Source organism: Daphnia magna, linkage group LG1 (genome assembly GCF_020631705.1).
Source record: "Daphnia magna isolate NIES linkage group LG1, ASM2063170v1.1, whole genome shotgun sequence".
Lineage (NCBI taxonomy): Eukaryota > Metazoa > Arthropoda > Branchiopoda > Diplostraca > Daphniidae > Daphnia > Daphnia magna.
The window spans coordinates 16,219,553-16,235,431 of NC_059182.1; the positions used below are offsets into that span (position 1 = coordinate 16,219,553).

Below are 15,879 nucleotides of genomic sequence, written 5' to 3' on the forward strand. Positions count from 1 at the left end.
CGTTCAGCCGATAAAAACGGGGACTCGACCGGGAGCTGCTGCGTTATTTCCTCTACAAATGGAGACCAATCTCAGCGGCACAGCATCTAAAAAAAAAAAAACGAACGAAAGATTAGTGCGGACACCCGTGAAATCGCCGCGCCATCAGCGCCATCTCTGGGGTAAAGTCTCAGAAAAAGTGTCGGTCGATCAACCGGTCGTTGTAGAAGGGTAGGGGTGCCTGTATCAGGGGGTTGGGAAATGCGAGTTTTGATAGAATCCCTATCGGGAAATTACCTTTGGGAAACAAACAAATAAAAAAGAAAGAAGCTCCATTCGGATTTTAAATTATAATAAGTATCTTAATCAGAGTCATAGAACCCTGATGCAGGGTTCACGGGGAAGGGCTATTCAAAATCATGGTATAAAGTAGAAAAATCAATATGAATTCCATATACCCGAAAATGCGTGTGTGTGAAGCACGTAATCAGTAGGGAAACGGGGAACGACTAATTGCCTTGTTAACCGGTACGGCCTGACCCCTACCGGCATGCAGAAGCATCGCTTCGGACGATTCCTCTCGGGCTTATGGAGCCGATCGCCGTCTTTACTTCGTAGTCTATGATTTAACTTTAAAAGAAACCTAAAAATGACATCTTGTACTGACATTTGTCGTTCCATTTTACTAGAACGAATGGTTTTCAACACTCATTCTAGTATCGCCATCCCAGAAGATTTTCTTGAACATAAAAATTACGTATTTAACTTACTCAAAAGCACAGTGGTAAATGGAGAAAACAATTCTGCTTTGCTTATTGGACCCAGAGGAAGTGGGAAAACAATGGTAAGCAGTGTTACACAACAAACAAAAACATGAAAGAGCAAAAAATTCTTAAAGTTGAGAATATAAAGTTGATTAACAGTGTAATAGCTGACCTGGAAGCTATTTGCAATTTTGAAAAGGATTATGTTGTCATTAAATTGCATGGCTTCTTCCAAACCGATGATCGTATAGCCATTCAAGAGATAACTAGACAAGTAAAATATTATTTTTATGTAAACTAGAACCAACTCTTAACATTTTGTGCTTGAAAAACCTGTTTAGCTCTTTCTGGAGGAGGAAACAGCCAACAGAACATTTGGCTCATTTTCAGGTGAATTCCAACGTACCATACCTAACTCTTAGTTAAATAACTCATGGTTTTGTTGTGAATTGCAATTTTTAGAAAATCTAAATTTTCTTTTGGATTCACTGAAAGTGGCAGATAGAAAAACAACAAAATCTATTATTTTCATCATCGATGAATTTGATCAGTTCTGCCAGCATAAAAATCAAACTTTGTTGTACAATCTGTTTGATGTATGCCAATCTGCTCAGGTACAGTAGTGCATTGACCTACTTTTATTCTTCTTTCTCTTCAAATTTGAATGCTTTACAACATTGGTTGCCTTGGCAAATCTTAGGCTCCAATGGCCGTCATCGGATTAACATGTCGAATGGATGCTATCTCGTTGTTCGAAAAGAGAGTGAGGTCTCGGTTCTCACATCGACAAATTTATTTGCTTGTAAAGCCTGACTTCCAAAAATACAGCGAAACGTTTGTCAGCCTACTTCGACTTCAACAGAGTCGAGAACTAAAAGCCATTTACGTGCGAAGCTGGAATAAGTCTGTCGAAGATCTTGCACAAGATCCTCTCGTCCAAGGATCGCTTAAAAAACTATTCAACTTGAATCCGAAACTGCGCCTTCTACAGAATATTTTGGTATGTTATGTCACAGATAGCACATGTATTGAACCTTAACGAGAGAGAGGAAAAAAACCTATGACCCCCTGTTGTTCTTCGAACACTTTAAAGCTAGTCGCTTTATCACGTCTGGGTGAAAGTCATCCTTTCCTGTCGTCCAAGGACATCGTAACCGCCATTGAGTCTCAAACTACTGATTGCAAAACGTTGCAACTGCAGGGCTTGTCTGTCCTCGAGCTACAGTTGGTAAGTCATAAAAGAGAAATTTCGCCTAAGTAATGACAGTTCATTTAGTTAACTTGTTATTCATGCCGATTCCTTGACTCGCGCAGCTATTGTGCATGAAATACCTAGATAAAATATATTTTGGCGAGCCTTGTAATTACGAGATGGCCTTCTACGAGTATACCAAGCAAATGAAAAACAGTTCGATGCAAAAATTTGACCGACAAATCGCGATGAAAGCCATGGAACACCTGGAGGTAACTCACGAATGACGCTGAATTTTTTAAAACGGTATTTAATGAGGAGCACATTTGTTTCTTTTGAAGACGTTAGAGTTCATCCGACCGGTTGAAGGGATTTCATCTTCCAAGGTTCAAAAAGAATTTGTTGTCTACCATATTCTCATCACGTCCGAGCAATTAACAGCTGCTATCGCCAAGTATCCCAACCTGCCCACAGAAGTGAAACAGTTGGCAGACACGTGCCTTTAAGAAAACATTTCCACGTCATATCCATCTACAATAATAAGCTGCTCCCAACTCTTTCCCAGGTGTATCTGTCTGAAACTTTCGAATCACCACGTCTGGGTGAAAATTAATAAAAACAAAAAAACAAGAATTAAGCAGACATACAGTTACAGTATATTAATATACAATGGCACTGCTCCATACAAACACACAGCACGGTAAATAGTGAAATATTATTAGAGATTAGGTAACTTGTGGTGACATTTACACATTGACGGCTCTCATAACGGAATCGTTGTCCTCCGATTCCGAGTCCATCTGAGTAGACTCTACATCCATATCCGTTGCCGCAATCGATCCGTGGAACTGGCTAGTTAGAATGGCCACCTCCTCGTCGGGTGACAGGGTACGCGGCTTCTTCTCGTCAAAATCCAAGTTGGTGACGTTTTCGTAAACTTCTCCGTCAACGAAACGAGTGTCTCCGACGTTGCTGCAGCCGGAGGATGGCACAACGGCCGCTCGCCGGTAAGGAACGAATGAACAGGTGTCCATGGCCATCTCAGGCTGACCTGGTGGTACCCAGTGAGACTGCTGACTGGTCGTGTTGGAGCAGTTGATAAACTTGGGCACGACGATGGGCGAAAACATTTTCTCTTTGCTCACAGTGTCTGCACTGTGTCTCGACCGCGGCTGACCTCCAGCGTGAACGCCCGGTGGAGGCCGTTGGTTCTGCCCGTCCCAGCTGGATCTTTGACAAGGCTTGCCACCGCTACGAATACTTGTGACTTTGGCAACGGGGCGCTGGATTTTGTCGTACCGGTGACCGTGAATTTCTTCGTACATGGCAGACGAATTGCTGCTGTCGTGGTTGACTGATACGGCGTACGAGGACGTATCAGCGAAGTAGAGTTCCGATTCAGGCACCAGTTTGCCGCCGCTCAAATCTCTTCTACCTGAAAACCGGTATTCAACAAACGCCCCGGAGGAACGAACGCCAAGAATAAAGAAAAGGAAAATGAAAATGAAAAATTGCTAGACAAATAACAGAGCAATAGTAATAATGCACAAATGCACAAAACGTTTGCTAACGCATACCAGATGGCGATCCTGTTTGTTGTGCCGCTGGAATATTTCTAGTCAATAGCGAACCGCCCTGCCCGTTAGGAATGACGGGAGTGATACCAGCCGTTTGTGGACTCCATGGCATCCGGCGCGGATCTATATTCATTCGGCTGACTGGCGACGGGTGAACGCCCGAGACCATATTCTTATTCGGCTGCTGGCGGGCTGGTAGATTGCTAGAGAAGCCGGAGGCTCGCTGATCGCTCGCTTTTCGTAACGAACTGTCTTTACTTGTTCCACCAGCGGCGCTGCTGCTCGCCGTCGAAGACGAACCCAGTCCGACGTGCTGCTCTTTAGTCGACACTGGGCTTCGATGAGCTGGCGAAAGGCTTCCGATCGGCGTCGATGCAGATATAGAGCCAAGTTCACTTGTACTTCCTCTCGAATACGGTGGCGGAGGGCCCCATCCAGCCACTCTTTCCTGCCCAGTCCCTGGGCTAGTTGCCGTCGTCAATGCGAGGGGCGAACGATAATTGCTGCTGTTGCTACTCAATGGAAACCCGTAATGATCATCTGGTCCTATGATGACGGGTCCAGGGTCATTCGGTGCCCTCCTGTCATGGAAAAATAGTCGTAAAAGAAAAGAAAAAAAAATGTTAATTTACACCAATCAATAAAAAAAAGTACCGTTGGACAAACAATGTTACCTTGTTCGCACGGTGCTGCTGACATCGCTGCTATCCGAAACAGATGGGCGCCACGGAAGCCAGTTCCATCCCGGGTTGCCGGCTGGCCTTCGATGAGCTGGACAACTTCCATTAGTTGAGTTGACGCCATGCGCCTGTCCACTGCAGTTGACCTGTCCGCTGGCGCCGCCCGTTCCGTTGGCACACGGTCCGGGGGAGTACAAGTTGCCGCCGTGAAGACCCCAGTAACGACTATAATGATTAGAGATTTAGTTATGGACGTTACGCTATGGACCATCATTATCTTGGACACGTATAGTTAGAAATGCGAAGAGAAATGCTGAACAAGGAACGAAAATTGATGGAAGTAGCAATTCATCAACGACACCCTTTTTTTTTCTATTGTTTTTTTTTTTCTTCAACCGCAAGAAAAAAAATTGCTGTTGTTGCCATTTCTCAGCAATTCGTCATTTTCATGGTGGGCATCAACAACATAACAACTGTATTTTATTTTATTTTTTTTTTTTTTTTTTTTCATAAAAGATTTTCGGCTTAAAAACGAAATAGTCGACAGAACTGATTGCCACAATTTGAAAACGATGTGGTTGATTCCCTCTTTCCCTATGGCGATTGATATTTTTTTCCTTTTGCCGTGAGAGAAACCCAAGTCCGATTAAAAGAGAGAAAAAAAGAAAAAGAAAACGTAATAAAAGCAAAGTAATAAACTAAGTGCTAATAAAAGAGCTCGTTTTAGCCGGCGGAGATACACGAACGGAAACTGCCAATAAAAAAATAAAAAAAAAACAAGAAAAACAAATCGCGTATTTTTTTTTTTTGTTTAAACACAAAACAAAAATGTTTTATGAGATTTTTACTCGACTTGTCATCGTTGTCCGGACAGCTACGCAAAGGTGTACCGTATGACGTCATCTCACAGCACAAAACACACACACACACACACCACGCATTACGCGTGTCTTCGTGCGTGATTATTGCGTATCGCTAGGTGCGTGTGCACGCAAACGACGCCAGCAAAGAGTGGGCAAAACCAAAAACGAAAACGTCCGGAGGGTAACTGACTTTGGTGCGATGCCCCCTATAGATTGGCTCTCTGGTATGCCCATCTTTGAAGCCTTCATAACGGACGCCGCTGTTGCGAAGGTGGAAGACACAACACAAAATAAAAGACCAGCAGCAACTCATCACGGAACGGCGGTCTACTGCATTCATCACCGTCGCTGCGATAGCGATCATTCCTCAACCGAACGGAAGAATAAAAGGAAGAACAAAAACCCAAACAAAAGAAGAAAAAAAACAGCACAGGCCGTATAAACAAAGAGGGAACCATCAGCTGCGGACGCACCCCGTTACGAGTTCAGAAACATTCTTTCTCGGAATTGCTACGAATATTTGTATACACGATGCGCGCGTAGCCTCTCGATCTTCTTCTGTCTTGTGGCTGCTGCCGTATAGTGTTGGATTCCATCGTTCTCTTTCGTTGTTGCTCTCGTCGTGCAGCCTCTTCTGATCGACTCACGCATTCTCAGCAACAACAAGCAACACCATTCATAAGTTGCGCGAGCTTCTTCTTGAACCTGTCGTTTCCCATTTCCGCATTGGCTACGTTTCCTTTTCTCTTATACTGTTTTCAATGAAAAGCCTAGTAAATCTGAAAGGAGAGAAACTATGCCGGCCTCTAACCAGCGGCCTATGAAAATGTAATTTTAGAACTTGGAAAATGCTTCGGGAGGTTGAAGAATAAAAGAAAAAAAAAAAACAACAAGACTCAGCCAAAAAACAAAAACAATCAACACCAGGCAGACGAGAGACCCTCATTTTCAAATTATTATTTTTGTTTTCTTTCTCTCTTCTTTTGTTGTTGCTGTTGGGTTTATTACCATGTGGGTCACACGTTCACCAGGGAGATGATCTTCTCCAGTCACGCCGGGAGTCTGAGATAACTTGCGAACGAACTTCAACTCTGGCGGCAATAGATGCGATGCAGAGATGTAATGAGCACACAGACACCCAGACACGATGAGGTAGGATACAGCAAAAGCGCAGCATCCTGCTAGCCTCAATTCACGACGCGTCTGAACTCCATCTAACCTTTTCTTTCTTATTCTAACTCGCCTCGGCGTCTTTCCTATACGATTCGTCATCTCTGTTTATTGTAAGCTTAATCGAGTCGATTGTCTCCTTCGGACAAAAAAAAAAATGGCTGTTCAATGGCCTTCCCGAAATATTCAAAATCATTCACGACGGTAATAACACAAAGCAATGAGATAAAAAAAAAAAAAAGATAACCTATACGGATGAATTAAGGTGCGGATCCGCATCCATCTTCTACAAAGGAAACGAATCCCATGCGTTCCAAAAAGGAAAGATGATCCGTCAAAAACAATGGGTGAAAACAAAAAAAAAACGGGTGAAACGAACCAAGACTTGAGTAGGTGGTGGATGAAAGAGCAAGTTGAGAGGGTTATTGACGAATTACCTGTCATCCAAGACGTCCCAGGCTGGCCAGGCCAGCATCGGGTTATTGGAGGCTGGAGCGAAACGACAGTCCTGACAACAGCCGCAGCAGGGTGGAGGATGATGGCGCCGGAATAGGGCGCGGCTTCGCAGTTCCAGCTGTTCCCAATACATTTTCTTCCGTTCGTGCCTGTCGGCAATGAGGAAAACCAAAAAACAAAAAACAAAAAAAAATAGAAAGAATAAGTCGACAAGGATTAAGGCCAAATCGGATGCATCCATCATTTAAACCCTAGTCGATACGTCAAATTCACCACCCTACATTTCATGCGAGGTGTTTAAATAATTCAAACATTTCCCTTGTACACGGGCTGATTCTGGTCGACTTGGAAACTCGAAATTCTTCCTACCAGCATACACGTTGTAATCTTTAAAATAATCAAATTCTAATCACCACTCAACGTTTTCTCTAGTCATTTTCTCGAAATGTTTTTCTCCCGAACCAGCCGGATGGGGTGGGGTCCCTTTTATTTTGTGTTCTTAATCTCAACTATTCCTATTTCAAAACTTGATTTGAATAAAATGTCAACATGTTTGAATTATTCGGGAATTTGCTCACTCCCCCCCCATCGTCATATCTCATTAAAAACAAAAAACAAAAAACAAAAAACAAAAAACCTTTTTGTTCAAAAGTTGACCAGCAACACTGACGGAAGTCGGATAGGTACACGTATAGAGAGGACAGGGAACAATGAGATTCTCATTCTTTTGTGATGATATCAAAAACTTACCCGAGGAGTTGGTAGACCAGCATTCCGGAGAATAAAGAGACCAAGATGCCGATGACCGAAAGTCCAAAGAGGGCCCGCAGGCAGGCGTACAGGGCACCGTGAACGACTTCGCAGTCTGGCGTGTCGGCAAAGATATACTTGGCGCTACCTAGTAGTGTCGTTTTCATTAATTTCTTTATTTTTTTTTTTTTTTTTAATAAATTTCATCTTTTTATTTGCTGAATATCTCATGAAAAAAAAAATCTATTTTTTTCTCTTATTCGTTGTCATTTACATTTGCATGGAAAATTAGTTCACGTCCGTTTCACTTTCATTTCATGTTTTGTTAGACGTCTAATCGTAGCGACGTGAAAGAAAGAGAATTTTTTTTTTTTTTTACATTTCCATGAAAAGAATAAATGAAACGGACATTTTGAAAAAGTCTACGTGATTCAACTACTGTGACTGGTTATTCTTTTGTTTCATCAAAAGACAACCTTGAAGGCACAGATCCGCAACGAAAACCGTCGGATGAGCGAGCGATCGATTGTGCACCGCTGGCTTCATACAACCCGTCGTCAACAGTTAAAAAATTTTTTTTTAATGGGTTTGAGCAAGTAGGAAAGAATTTGAAAAAAAAAAAATCGTCTTTCATTCTCCCCCCCCCCCTTTTTTTTTCTTTCTTAAAAGCCCATTCATCTACGTCATCTGTCTGTGTGATTTCAGGGATTTTTGTAAAGCAAATTTTTTTTCTCGACTTGAAGAAAAAGAAAAAAAGGATAGAATTTAATGCATTTACAATTTACCTTGATCGTGGGTCGGATCGATGATGGGAACAATTCCGGCCGTTTGTTGCTGGCCGTTGACATTGGTAACTCCTCCTCCTCTTATAGCTGCGGACGAACCTGTGAAACAGGTACACGAGCGGCCGCGGGCATTGTAAACGCACTCACGCAGCGTCTGCAGCCGATTCATATGCACCACTGTCGTCGTCACGGTGATGACTACGCACACAACGGCGCACACTAAGCAGCACGCCCCGCATAATTTCACCTATACGAACCGTGTCCGACCGCACACGCAACAAACACAAAAGCAGGAAGAAAAAAATAAACAATTAAGTTAAAAACAAAATAGAAAAACAAGGCCAAAAGAATTTTAGGAATTGAATTCGCGAATTATTGTAATCATTTCAAATACTTGGTTGTCCCCTCAAGTGTTTTGTTTGTTTTGTTTTTTTTCGAAAAATTCTTCTCTTTCTGATTTAGAAACGAAGGTGAAACCTTGCCATTGACATGCTTGTCGCGATTGCCAACGTTTCCATTCAAATAAAAAAAAACGCATAGTTATCTTTTCATGGCCTTTTTTTTATTATTATTCGCCATTTCCCCTCAAACTTGTCTCCGTTATTGAAACCACCCACGACTTTAAAAAATAATAATAATAATAATTCTTTTTCAAGATTTTTCTCCATGAGCAGCTCTTAAGAAAGAAACAAATAATAAGCCACTACGCTCGTGTAGTAAACACGAAATTGTTGTTCCAGGAAAGCAACGAGTGCGGGTCCCCTCCCGAAAAAGAAAAGCGCTGAATAAGGATTAACTTTTTGAAATATTCTTTACGAGCTTGCGGATAGAGGAAGAAACAATTGAGGGCGACCTCACAGATCGATGATGATGGGAACGGAATGAACTGTCAAAGAACAAAACGTGCGGGGATAGCCTAGCAATTGGCTTTAATGATGATTGAGAATAAATACGAGAAAAAGATTGAGCGTGCTAACAGCACGAAAGAAGAAGTTGGGTCGCTACGAGTTTTGAAGACTCTTATAAGAACCGGATACATTTCGCGTGTGAGACAAAAGGTCGTCTACACACAGAGACGTACACCACACCTGTTTAGAAATACTGGATTTTTTAAAATAAAAAAATATAAAAAGATAAAAAGAAAATCCAGGAGCTAAAAAGGCACTCGAAGTGGCGTGTGAACTGAGAGTTTGAAAATTCACATATTTTGTCAACACACACAAATTCCCTGGTGTAGAGGTCGTGTGAAACAAATACGATGAAGGCAAAAAGCCACGATTAATAAGTTTTTTTTTTTGTTTTTTTTTACACTTTTTTTTCGTGACTTTGTAAAACTTGATTGTCTTTTTCCTTTTCGTAGAATCTGTTTTAGGGTGCGGTTCCCGCGACTGGCGAAACAAAAATCGCGCCATGTTTTGATTACCAATATGTACACCACTCACGTATATTTTTTCGCTATCATCACGTAGCCTACTATATACTGGCTGTAGATAATTCGGAACCCCTTCTTCAAAACTGCCCAACCGAGCAGTCTGTAAAAGAAGTTATTAAGTAGTACCGTGAAATTTTCCAAAAAAAAGGGGGGGGGGGAATCAAAGGCAACAACTCACGACATGTTACCTTGAACGTGTTTTTACTCGTTTATTTTTATTCCTTTTTCAAAAAAAGGAAAAAAAAAGGAAAAAAAAAATCAAAGAGGAAGACGCAAAAGATTTAAAAAAAAATAAATAAATAATTTTATGGTTAACCTCGAGCCCGACGAGTTCACTCCCGGTGAGGGAATGAATATAGTTGGTAAACTTGGTCACGCATAAATTGCCGATATAATCAGCCGGACGTATTTTATTCAGACGTCGAGTGTCCGCGTATTTTTGCCGCGTCTTACGTTTCGATTTTTCCTTCCTAGTTTGCTTGTTAAATACTGTATACATCCCATTTTCTATGATGCCCTTCATTTGCCCCGAAGCTGATGGTCTTGTCCTGTTTAATAGAAAGGACGGCTGCCTACCCCAATCAAGATCAAAAATTCATTTGCGTTCATTTCTTCCCCCCCACTCCCACCCATTAGTTCAAGTCTCTTGAAACTTTTTTATCGGTTCGCACGATAGGGAATGCGAGAGTGTAACTTGCCATAAACTTTTTGCTTCGATAAAAACCTACCAAAAAGGAAAAGTTCCACTTTTCCTTTTTCTTGACAAGAGAGGAAAAGAGCGAGTCCCGAGGAGTTCTAGGAGACTGGATAATGAGATCACATTCAGGATTCAACTTGAGGAAGCAACCAAATAAGGCGAACAAATACAGGAAGAATACAAAATTCCAAAGAAAAAGGAAAAGATCTACATTTTTCTTACCAGATATCCGAAACGGTTTCTTCTCCAACCGAAGCAAAGCATCAAAAGTCCCGTAACGATCAACTGTAAATGTCCCCAAAAACAAATCGAACGATTTATATATTAAATCAATAGAAATCTATACATTTTTTTGAATGGCTTCATTTGACAACAACAACGACAACAAAAATGTGTTTTACCGAGACGGAAGCGACGTAGGAAGGCACCGTTTCAAAGTAGTGCAATGACGAAGTGTAGGAGCGTAGGACGACGTAGAGAACAGCGAACAAGCTGCCCAGGATGATGGCCAAACCACCGCAAGCCGCACACAGCATCACGTATTTCTTGCTGCACGGGTTGCAATTGTTATTTGAAGCTGCGACCATCGGGAATAGACACACACACACAAAAGAATAGAGAATTAATGAGGCACATGTGTGTATAAATAAAACAAGTATGGTGATGAATGCAGACCATATACAGTCACGAGAGCCGAGAGGAGGGAGGACCAAAGGTTTTTTTTCTTTCCTTTACTACATTGCCATATTGAGCTGGTGGACGAATATAAACGCCACAAGAGCTCGTTTAGGTTCAATAGGTGAGAGTCGAGGAAAGGTATAGACAAATTAGCATATACAGCGACATGTACGCTGAATTTATACGCATCGATTATGTTTATAAACGCCGTGCACAAAGTTGTTTAGGAAAATCAGTTCCCCATCTTCTTTTTTTTCCCCACCGTTGCCGGTTTTCTACAATGTTCCTTTTCTTAAGTTAAGTGGGTATATTTTTGTCGCCCATTTGACCGTGCCGAGGCACTCTCCACCAGCCACACGCTGCGGCCAGATTTGTCAGTGTCACCGGGGAGATGTCATGACCGCCATTCCATGACTGCGCTCAATGACGACCCCTTAGTGGAGAGAGGAGCAAAGTCACTAAACCAAACACGAATCAGGGAGCCGAAAATTCGCTGCTCTCCCAACGGTGCAATTTTCCACGCACAAAAATAACGAGCAGCAAGTGGTGTAAAGCTTTCAGCGGACCCCCAATCTGCAGTGTCATGTTGACGTGGAACACGTCGTAAACGACGAGTATACCAGTGCAAATGCAAGTCGCTCCATCAACAGCTCATTCCATTTATTCTTTTTAACATTATTTTGTTTTTCTTTAATTCGTTGAAAAAGGGCGCCAAAAAAAATAGGGGGGTTATTAGTTTGACCAGTCGTGTGGAAAATGCAACTTAGAAAAAAAAGAGATGGATCCCGCGAGCGCCATTGCGAGACGAAACTCTGGAACTCTCATCGTTGGCTGGTATGGCGTCATTGGCCGTTGGAGCGTGATTTTTTGTTCATCAGGATATAATAATAAGGCGCCGTGAAAAAGAAAAACGAAGCAACGGTCGGGACGATTGAACGAGAAACGACGGTGACGAATGACCAAGTCATCACCGACGAGCTGCGTGACGGACGCCCCCCTACCTCATCGTGTACACGCACCCCACGGAAAGAAAAAGCCCCAAGTAAATAAGCTGAAAAATACTGGCTAAAGCTGGAACTGTTTTCCCATTGACTTCAACAACAACAAAATGGATTCCAATTTTTCTGTTGTTGCCCTTGAGCAGGTTTTCCCTTTTCGATTTTATTTTTTTCTTCTTCAAAAGTACATTTTAAAAAGAAAAAATGTTTCTCCTTTAAGAAATAAAAAAACTATTATCTCTTTCTTCCCTTTTTTCAAGTCAGACTGTGTCGGTCTCGCTCTCGTCCGAAAATCCCTTTTTTTTCTTTCTCTATATTTTTCTACGTCGCTCGCCCCACGTCGTTCACTCTCCAACACGGAACCAAATGGCGTGAGAAAAGATATATGTCTACTTCGTTCGTTCGTTTTTTTTTTTGCTGCTTAAAGGGCGTGAGGACGTGGAACTTTGCCAGCTGCCGCTAGACGACCAAGTCTTTCATCGTTTGTTTTTTTTTTCTTTCTTATCTTGGAACTCTGAAGGGAAACACATTTCCTTCGAAATCAAAAATGACAAAGAAGATGAGACTGGTCAGGTTGGTTCCGTTGGTGGCGGACGCAAGGCCCCCCCCCCCCCTTGCGTTGAAACTGTTGAAACATTGATGAAGAAAAGAGAACAACAGGAAAAATCATACACAAGCGTCGAAATAAGTAAACATGTTGACCTCATTTACCTTTGCATTCGTCAGGGCGTCTTCAATTATTCACGCTCATCAGACGTCACACGGAGAAACCCAACCCGACTGGCAGCTCCCCGCCACTTGCCAACCAAAAGGCCCAGAGGAATCAACATTTTTTTTTTTTTTTTCTTTGAAAAACTCGGCAGAAAATAATAATAAACAAAATAGAAGTCGTCGTGCGATTATGCGAACGCGTAACATTTTCTCTTTTGCGTTCTGTGTTCGCGCAAGCGGCGCTCCCTATATTACTCCTACACCGCCCCCCCCCCATTTTGATACAAACACACGAACGATGCAACTTTTTTTTTTTTTTTTTAAATATATGACGTGTTGTAAAGAAACAAAAATGTTCTTTCCCGACTTCTCCCCGGAAAAAAACAAAACAAACAACAACAATACGTTCGTGTCTAGGACATAAGCGAAAGACTTTAATGACATTCTTAACTGCTAACGCCGTTGATGAGGGGATTTTTCCTCTTTATGTCGTATTATTAGATGGGGAATGAAAGAAAAAGGAAAAACGCAAAAAGAGCACCGCAATTTGTTTGGAAGAGTAAAAATCGTTTGAAAGTTTTCGCTTTTCATTAGCCGGAGGGCAATTGTTTTGTTTTTTTTTCTACAAAAAAATTAGGATAAAAAAAAAAAGGAAGACGTAATTCATAAATTTACCTGCATCTTGATTTTCAACGACTCTGGCGTTGCTAGGCATATTCTCGACCAGAGGTCGTGGAGGTAGAGCAGGTGGTTCGGTCGGTGCCGGACCGAGGGCCGTCTCGTTGTTCCGCCGGATTTCTCGTGCATTCCCCATGACTTTGGAGTTTTAGTTTTTCTTTAAATTTGAATTTATAATTTCAATTTGTTTACACTCAAACACACGGCCTATCGTTTCTTTTGAATTCTATCACTGGTTGTTGTCCGACTTACTGGAACAGCTGCCGAGGTAAAACACACACGACACTCTTTCGTAAATCGACTTAACAAAAGAAATAAATAGGACGATGATTCCGCTCGTGATCGGCCAATTGCCAAGTGCTGGACGGTGAAGTTGAACAATAAAATTAGACCAGTTGTCTAGTTGTTAACGGGCAGCGAAAAATAATAGAGAACTTATAAATGTCACATCACTGTCACATCCTGTTTGGCCAGTTTCGGTTGCTTAGCAATTCTTCTTAGTCGGGCTGCACCTGGAGTTTTCACTTGTTTCCATGTCCTGATTTTCTTTTTAACAAACAAATATATTTTACCGATTGTGATTACGTTCTTGTTCTCTTTGTGTCTGATCGGCGAAAACCATTCAGACCGACGTACTCGAGCCGATTGTTTCCATTTTCACACTATTTCTTCGTACTCGTCGCCAATGATTCTCTTTCCACTGGGATAATAAATTCGAGTTTGTGTGAATGTCTTTTCTTTTTAGTCACTTGTTCTATTCTCTCGAAAGAATGAAAGAAAGAAAAAACACGTTTTTGCATACGTGAACTGTTTAAAATGGCGCGTGTTTTTTTAATGTTTTGGTTTTCTTCCAACGAGACGAAGTGACAAACAATTTGCAAACTCTTCTTCTTTTTTCTTGAACGTCTCGTTTGCACTAGACAAGGAACTGCCACGAGAGAGAAATAACAAAAACAAAACGAAACCCCAGAGAGAGAGAGAGAAATGTTCGTTCTTTCTCGGGCAAGTCTCGACAGAAGAGTGAGAGCGAATCAGAAATGAGGGGGGGGGACGACGAACAAGTGGTGGAGAGACACGGCAAGAGTGAGCAACGCTGTAAAAGTAGAAAGAAAGAAAAAAAAAAGAAAAAGAAAGAAGGCAAGAACCTAAAGAAATGTCTTGGGAATGAAAATAGAGTTGAAGTCAAGGCAAAAATGAGAAACTCTACACTATGCGTCAAGCGAAGGAATTCACTGGTATATCCAATAATGTCATACTCTTGTTGTCTGTCTCTCTCTCGAAAAAAAATACAATTTCCTTTATTCTGTTGTTGTTGTAGTTCGGCTTCAAGCGTGGAATTTTTTTTTTTCATATAAGAACGAAAAGGGTGGGGGGAGTTTAAATATATAAAATAACTTAGTTTTTTCTTTTTCTTTCTTTCTTTGAAAGAAAACTAGGATATATTCAGTAGACGATGGCCAAGCAAGAAAAGGGGAGATTGATGCCCACGGTGAAATTGGATGGATCTTTACAAAAGTATATATATATATGTGTACAATATATACACAAAAAATAGAGGCCTTGCTACACTCTACTAGATCTCTATAGTCAAAGTGTCGGGTGGGGAGGGGGTTAAATCAAAAGAAAAGAAGAAAGAAGTTATTATTCCGAGTGGCCGAGTGATGTGTACCTATATAGCGATTGTATATATAGGATTTCCCCCCATTGGTCAGCAAAAAATTTTCCTTTTGTCCAGCACGATTTATATTTCATTTTTAAAAAGGATTATTTGATGAAAAGGAAAAGGAAAAGTTTAGTTTGTTTCTTTGGAGAGTTCATGCGAAACGCAGAACGCCTGTAATAAACACAAAATCGTGAGAAAAAGCGATTGTCTTTTCGTGAAACCGATGATTTATTTTCTTGTTCAGCAAAACGTGCATGCGCATTAGCGTATTTGCTCAGTCAACCCCCCCTCTCGTTTGCTGATCGTATATCGTTGAAAATCTCGTCAATCTACGGACTTCGAGTCCCGCCCGGTCTATCCAGTAGGTGCACATTATGTACTTATTATGTATAAGGGTATACATGCGAATATACATATATGGCTATTGAACGTGACACACGGGCACACCCATACGTAAACATCAAAAGTAAAAACAAACCGAGAAAAGACACACAAACCAAAAAAAAATATAGATGTGCACATAACCACCGTGATATAACTATATAGTCTAATACCAATGCAGGCAACAACAACAACAAAAGTGGATGGCAGGTTAAAAAGGCCCCTGTTTGGCACGAGAAAGTCAATGACCATAATTGGAATTATCAATTGAATATGCAGAATGCATAATGCTCTCGATCCATCGTATTTCTTTTTTTCCTTAATCCTTGCTGTACTCTTGTGGCCATGTTTTCCTTTTTTCATATGTATATGTCTGTTTGCAAAGGTGAAGATCAAGTGTAATCGTTTTTTAGCGTTTCGTTTCG

The 15,879-nt window shown here is 41.4% G+C and overlaps 2 protein-coding genes across 3 annotated transcripts; one reads left to right on the top strand and one right to left on the bottom strand.

Annotated features, from left to right (window-relative positions):
• Positions 1-549: 549 nt before the first annotated feature.
• On the top strand, positions 550-2,568 carry LOC116926918 (origin recognition complex subunit 4). 2 transcript variants are annotated; one of them, XM_032933847.2, is made up of 8 exons: positions 550-823; positions 892-1,017; positions 1,085-1,133; positions 1,206-1,357; positions 1,444-1,743; positions 1,837-1,971; positions 2,058-2,207; positions 2,277-2,568. In XM_032933847.2, exons 1-8 carry the CDS (start codon positions 629-631, stop codon positions 2,439-2,441), a joined length of 1,272 nt encoding a protein of 423 aa, XP_032789738.2. In that variant the 5' UTR covers positions 550-628; the 3' UTR covers positions 2,442-2,568. The 2 variants fall into 2 exon arrangements, with proteins under 2 accessions (XP_032789738.2, XP_045034209.1); XM_045178274.1 differs by having other exon boundaries at positions 628-823; positions 903-1,017.
• Positions 2,569-14,443, bottom strand: LOC116926909. The gene is made up of 9 exons (XM_045178265.1): positions 13,408-14,443; positions 10,747-10,922; positions 10,568-10,630; positions 8,217-8,463; positions 7,432-7,579; positions 6,663-6,830; positions 4,187-4,417; positions 3,513-4,093; positions 2,569-3,370 (listed from the first exon to the last, which is right to left on the bottom strand). Exons 1-9 carry the CDS (start codon positions 13,544-13,546, stop codon positions 2,682-2,684), a joined length of 2,442 nt encoding a protein of 813 aa, XP_045034200.1. The 5' UTR covers positions 13,547-14,443; the 3' UTR covers positions 2,569-2,681.
• Between the last annotated feature and the right edge of the window lie 1,436 nt (positions 14,444-15,879).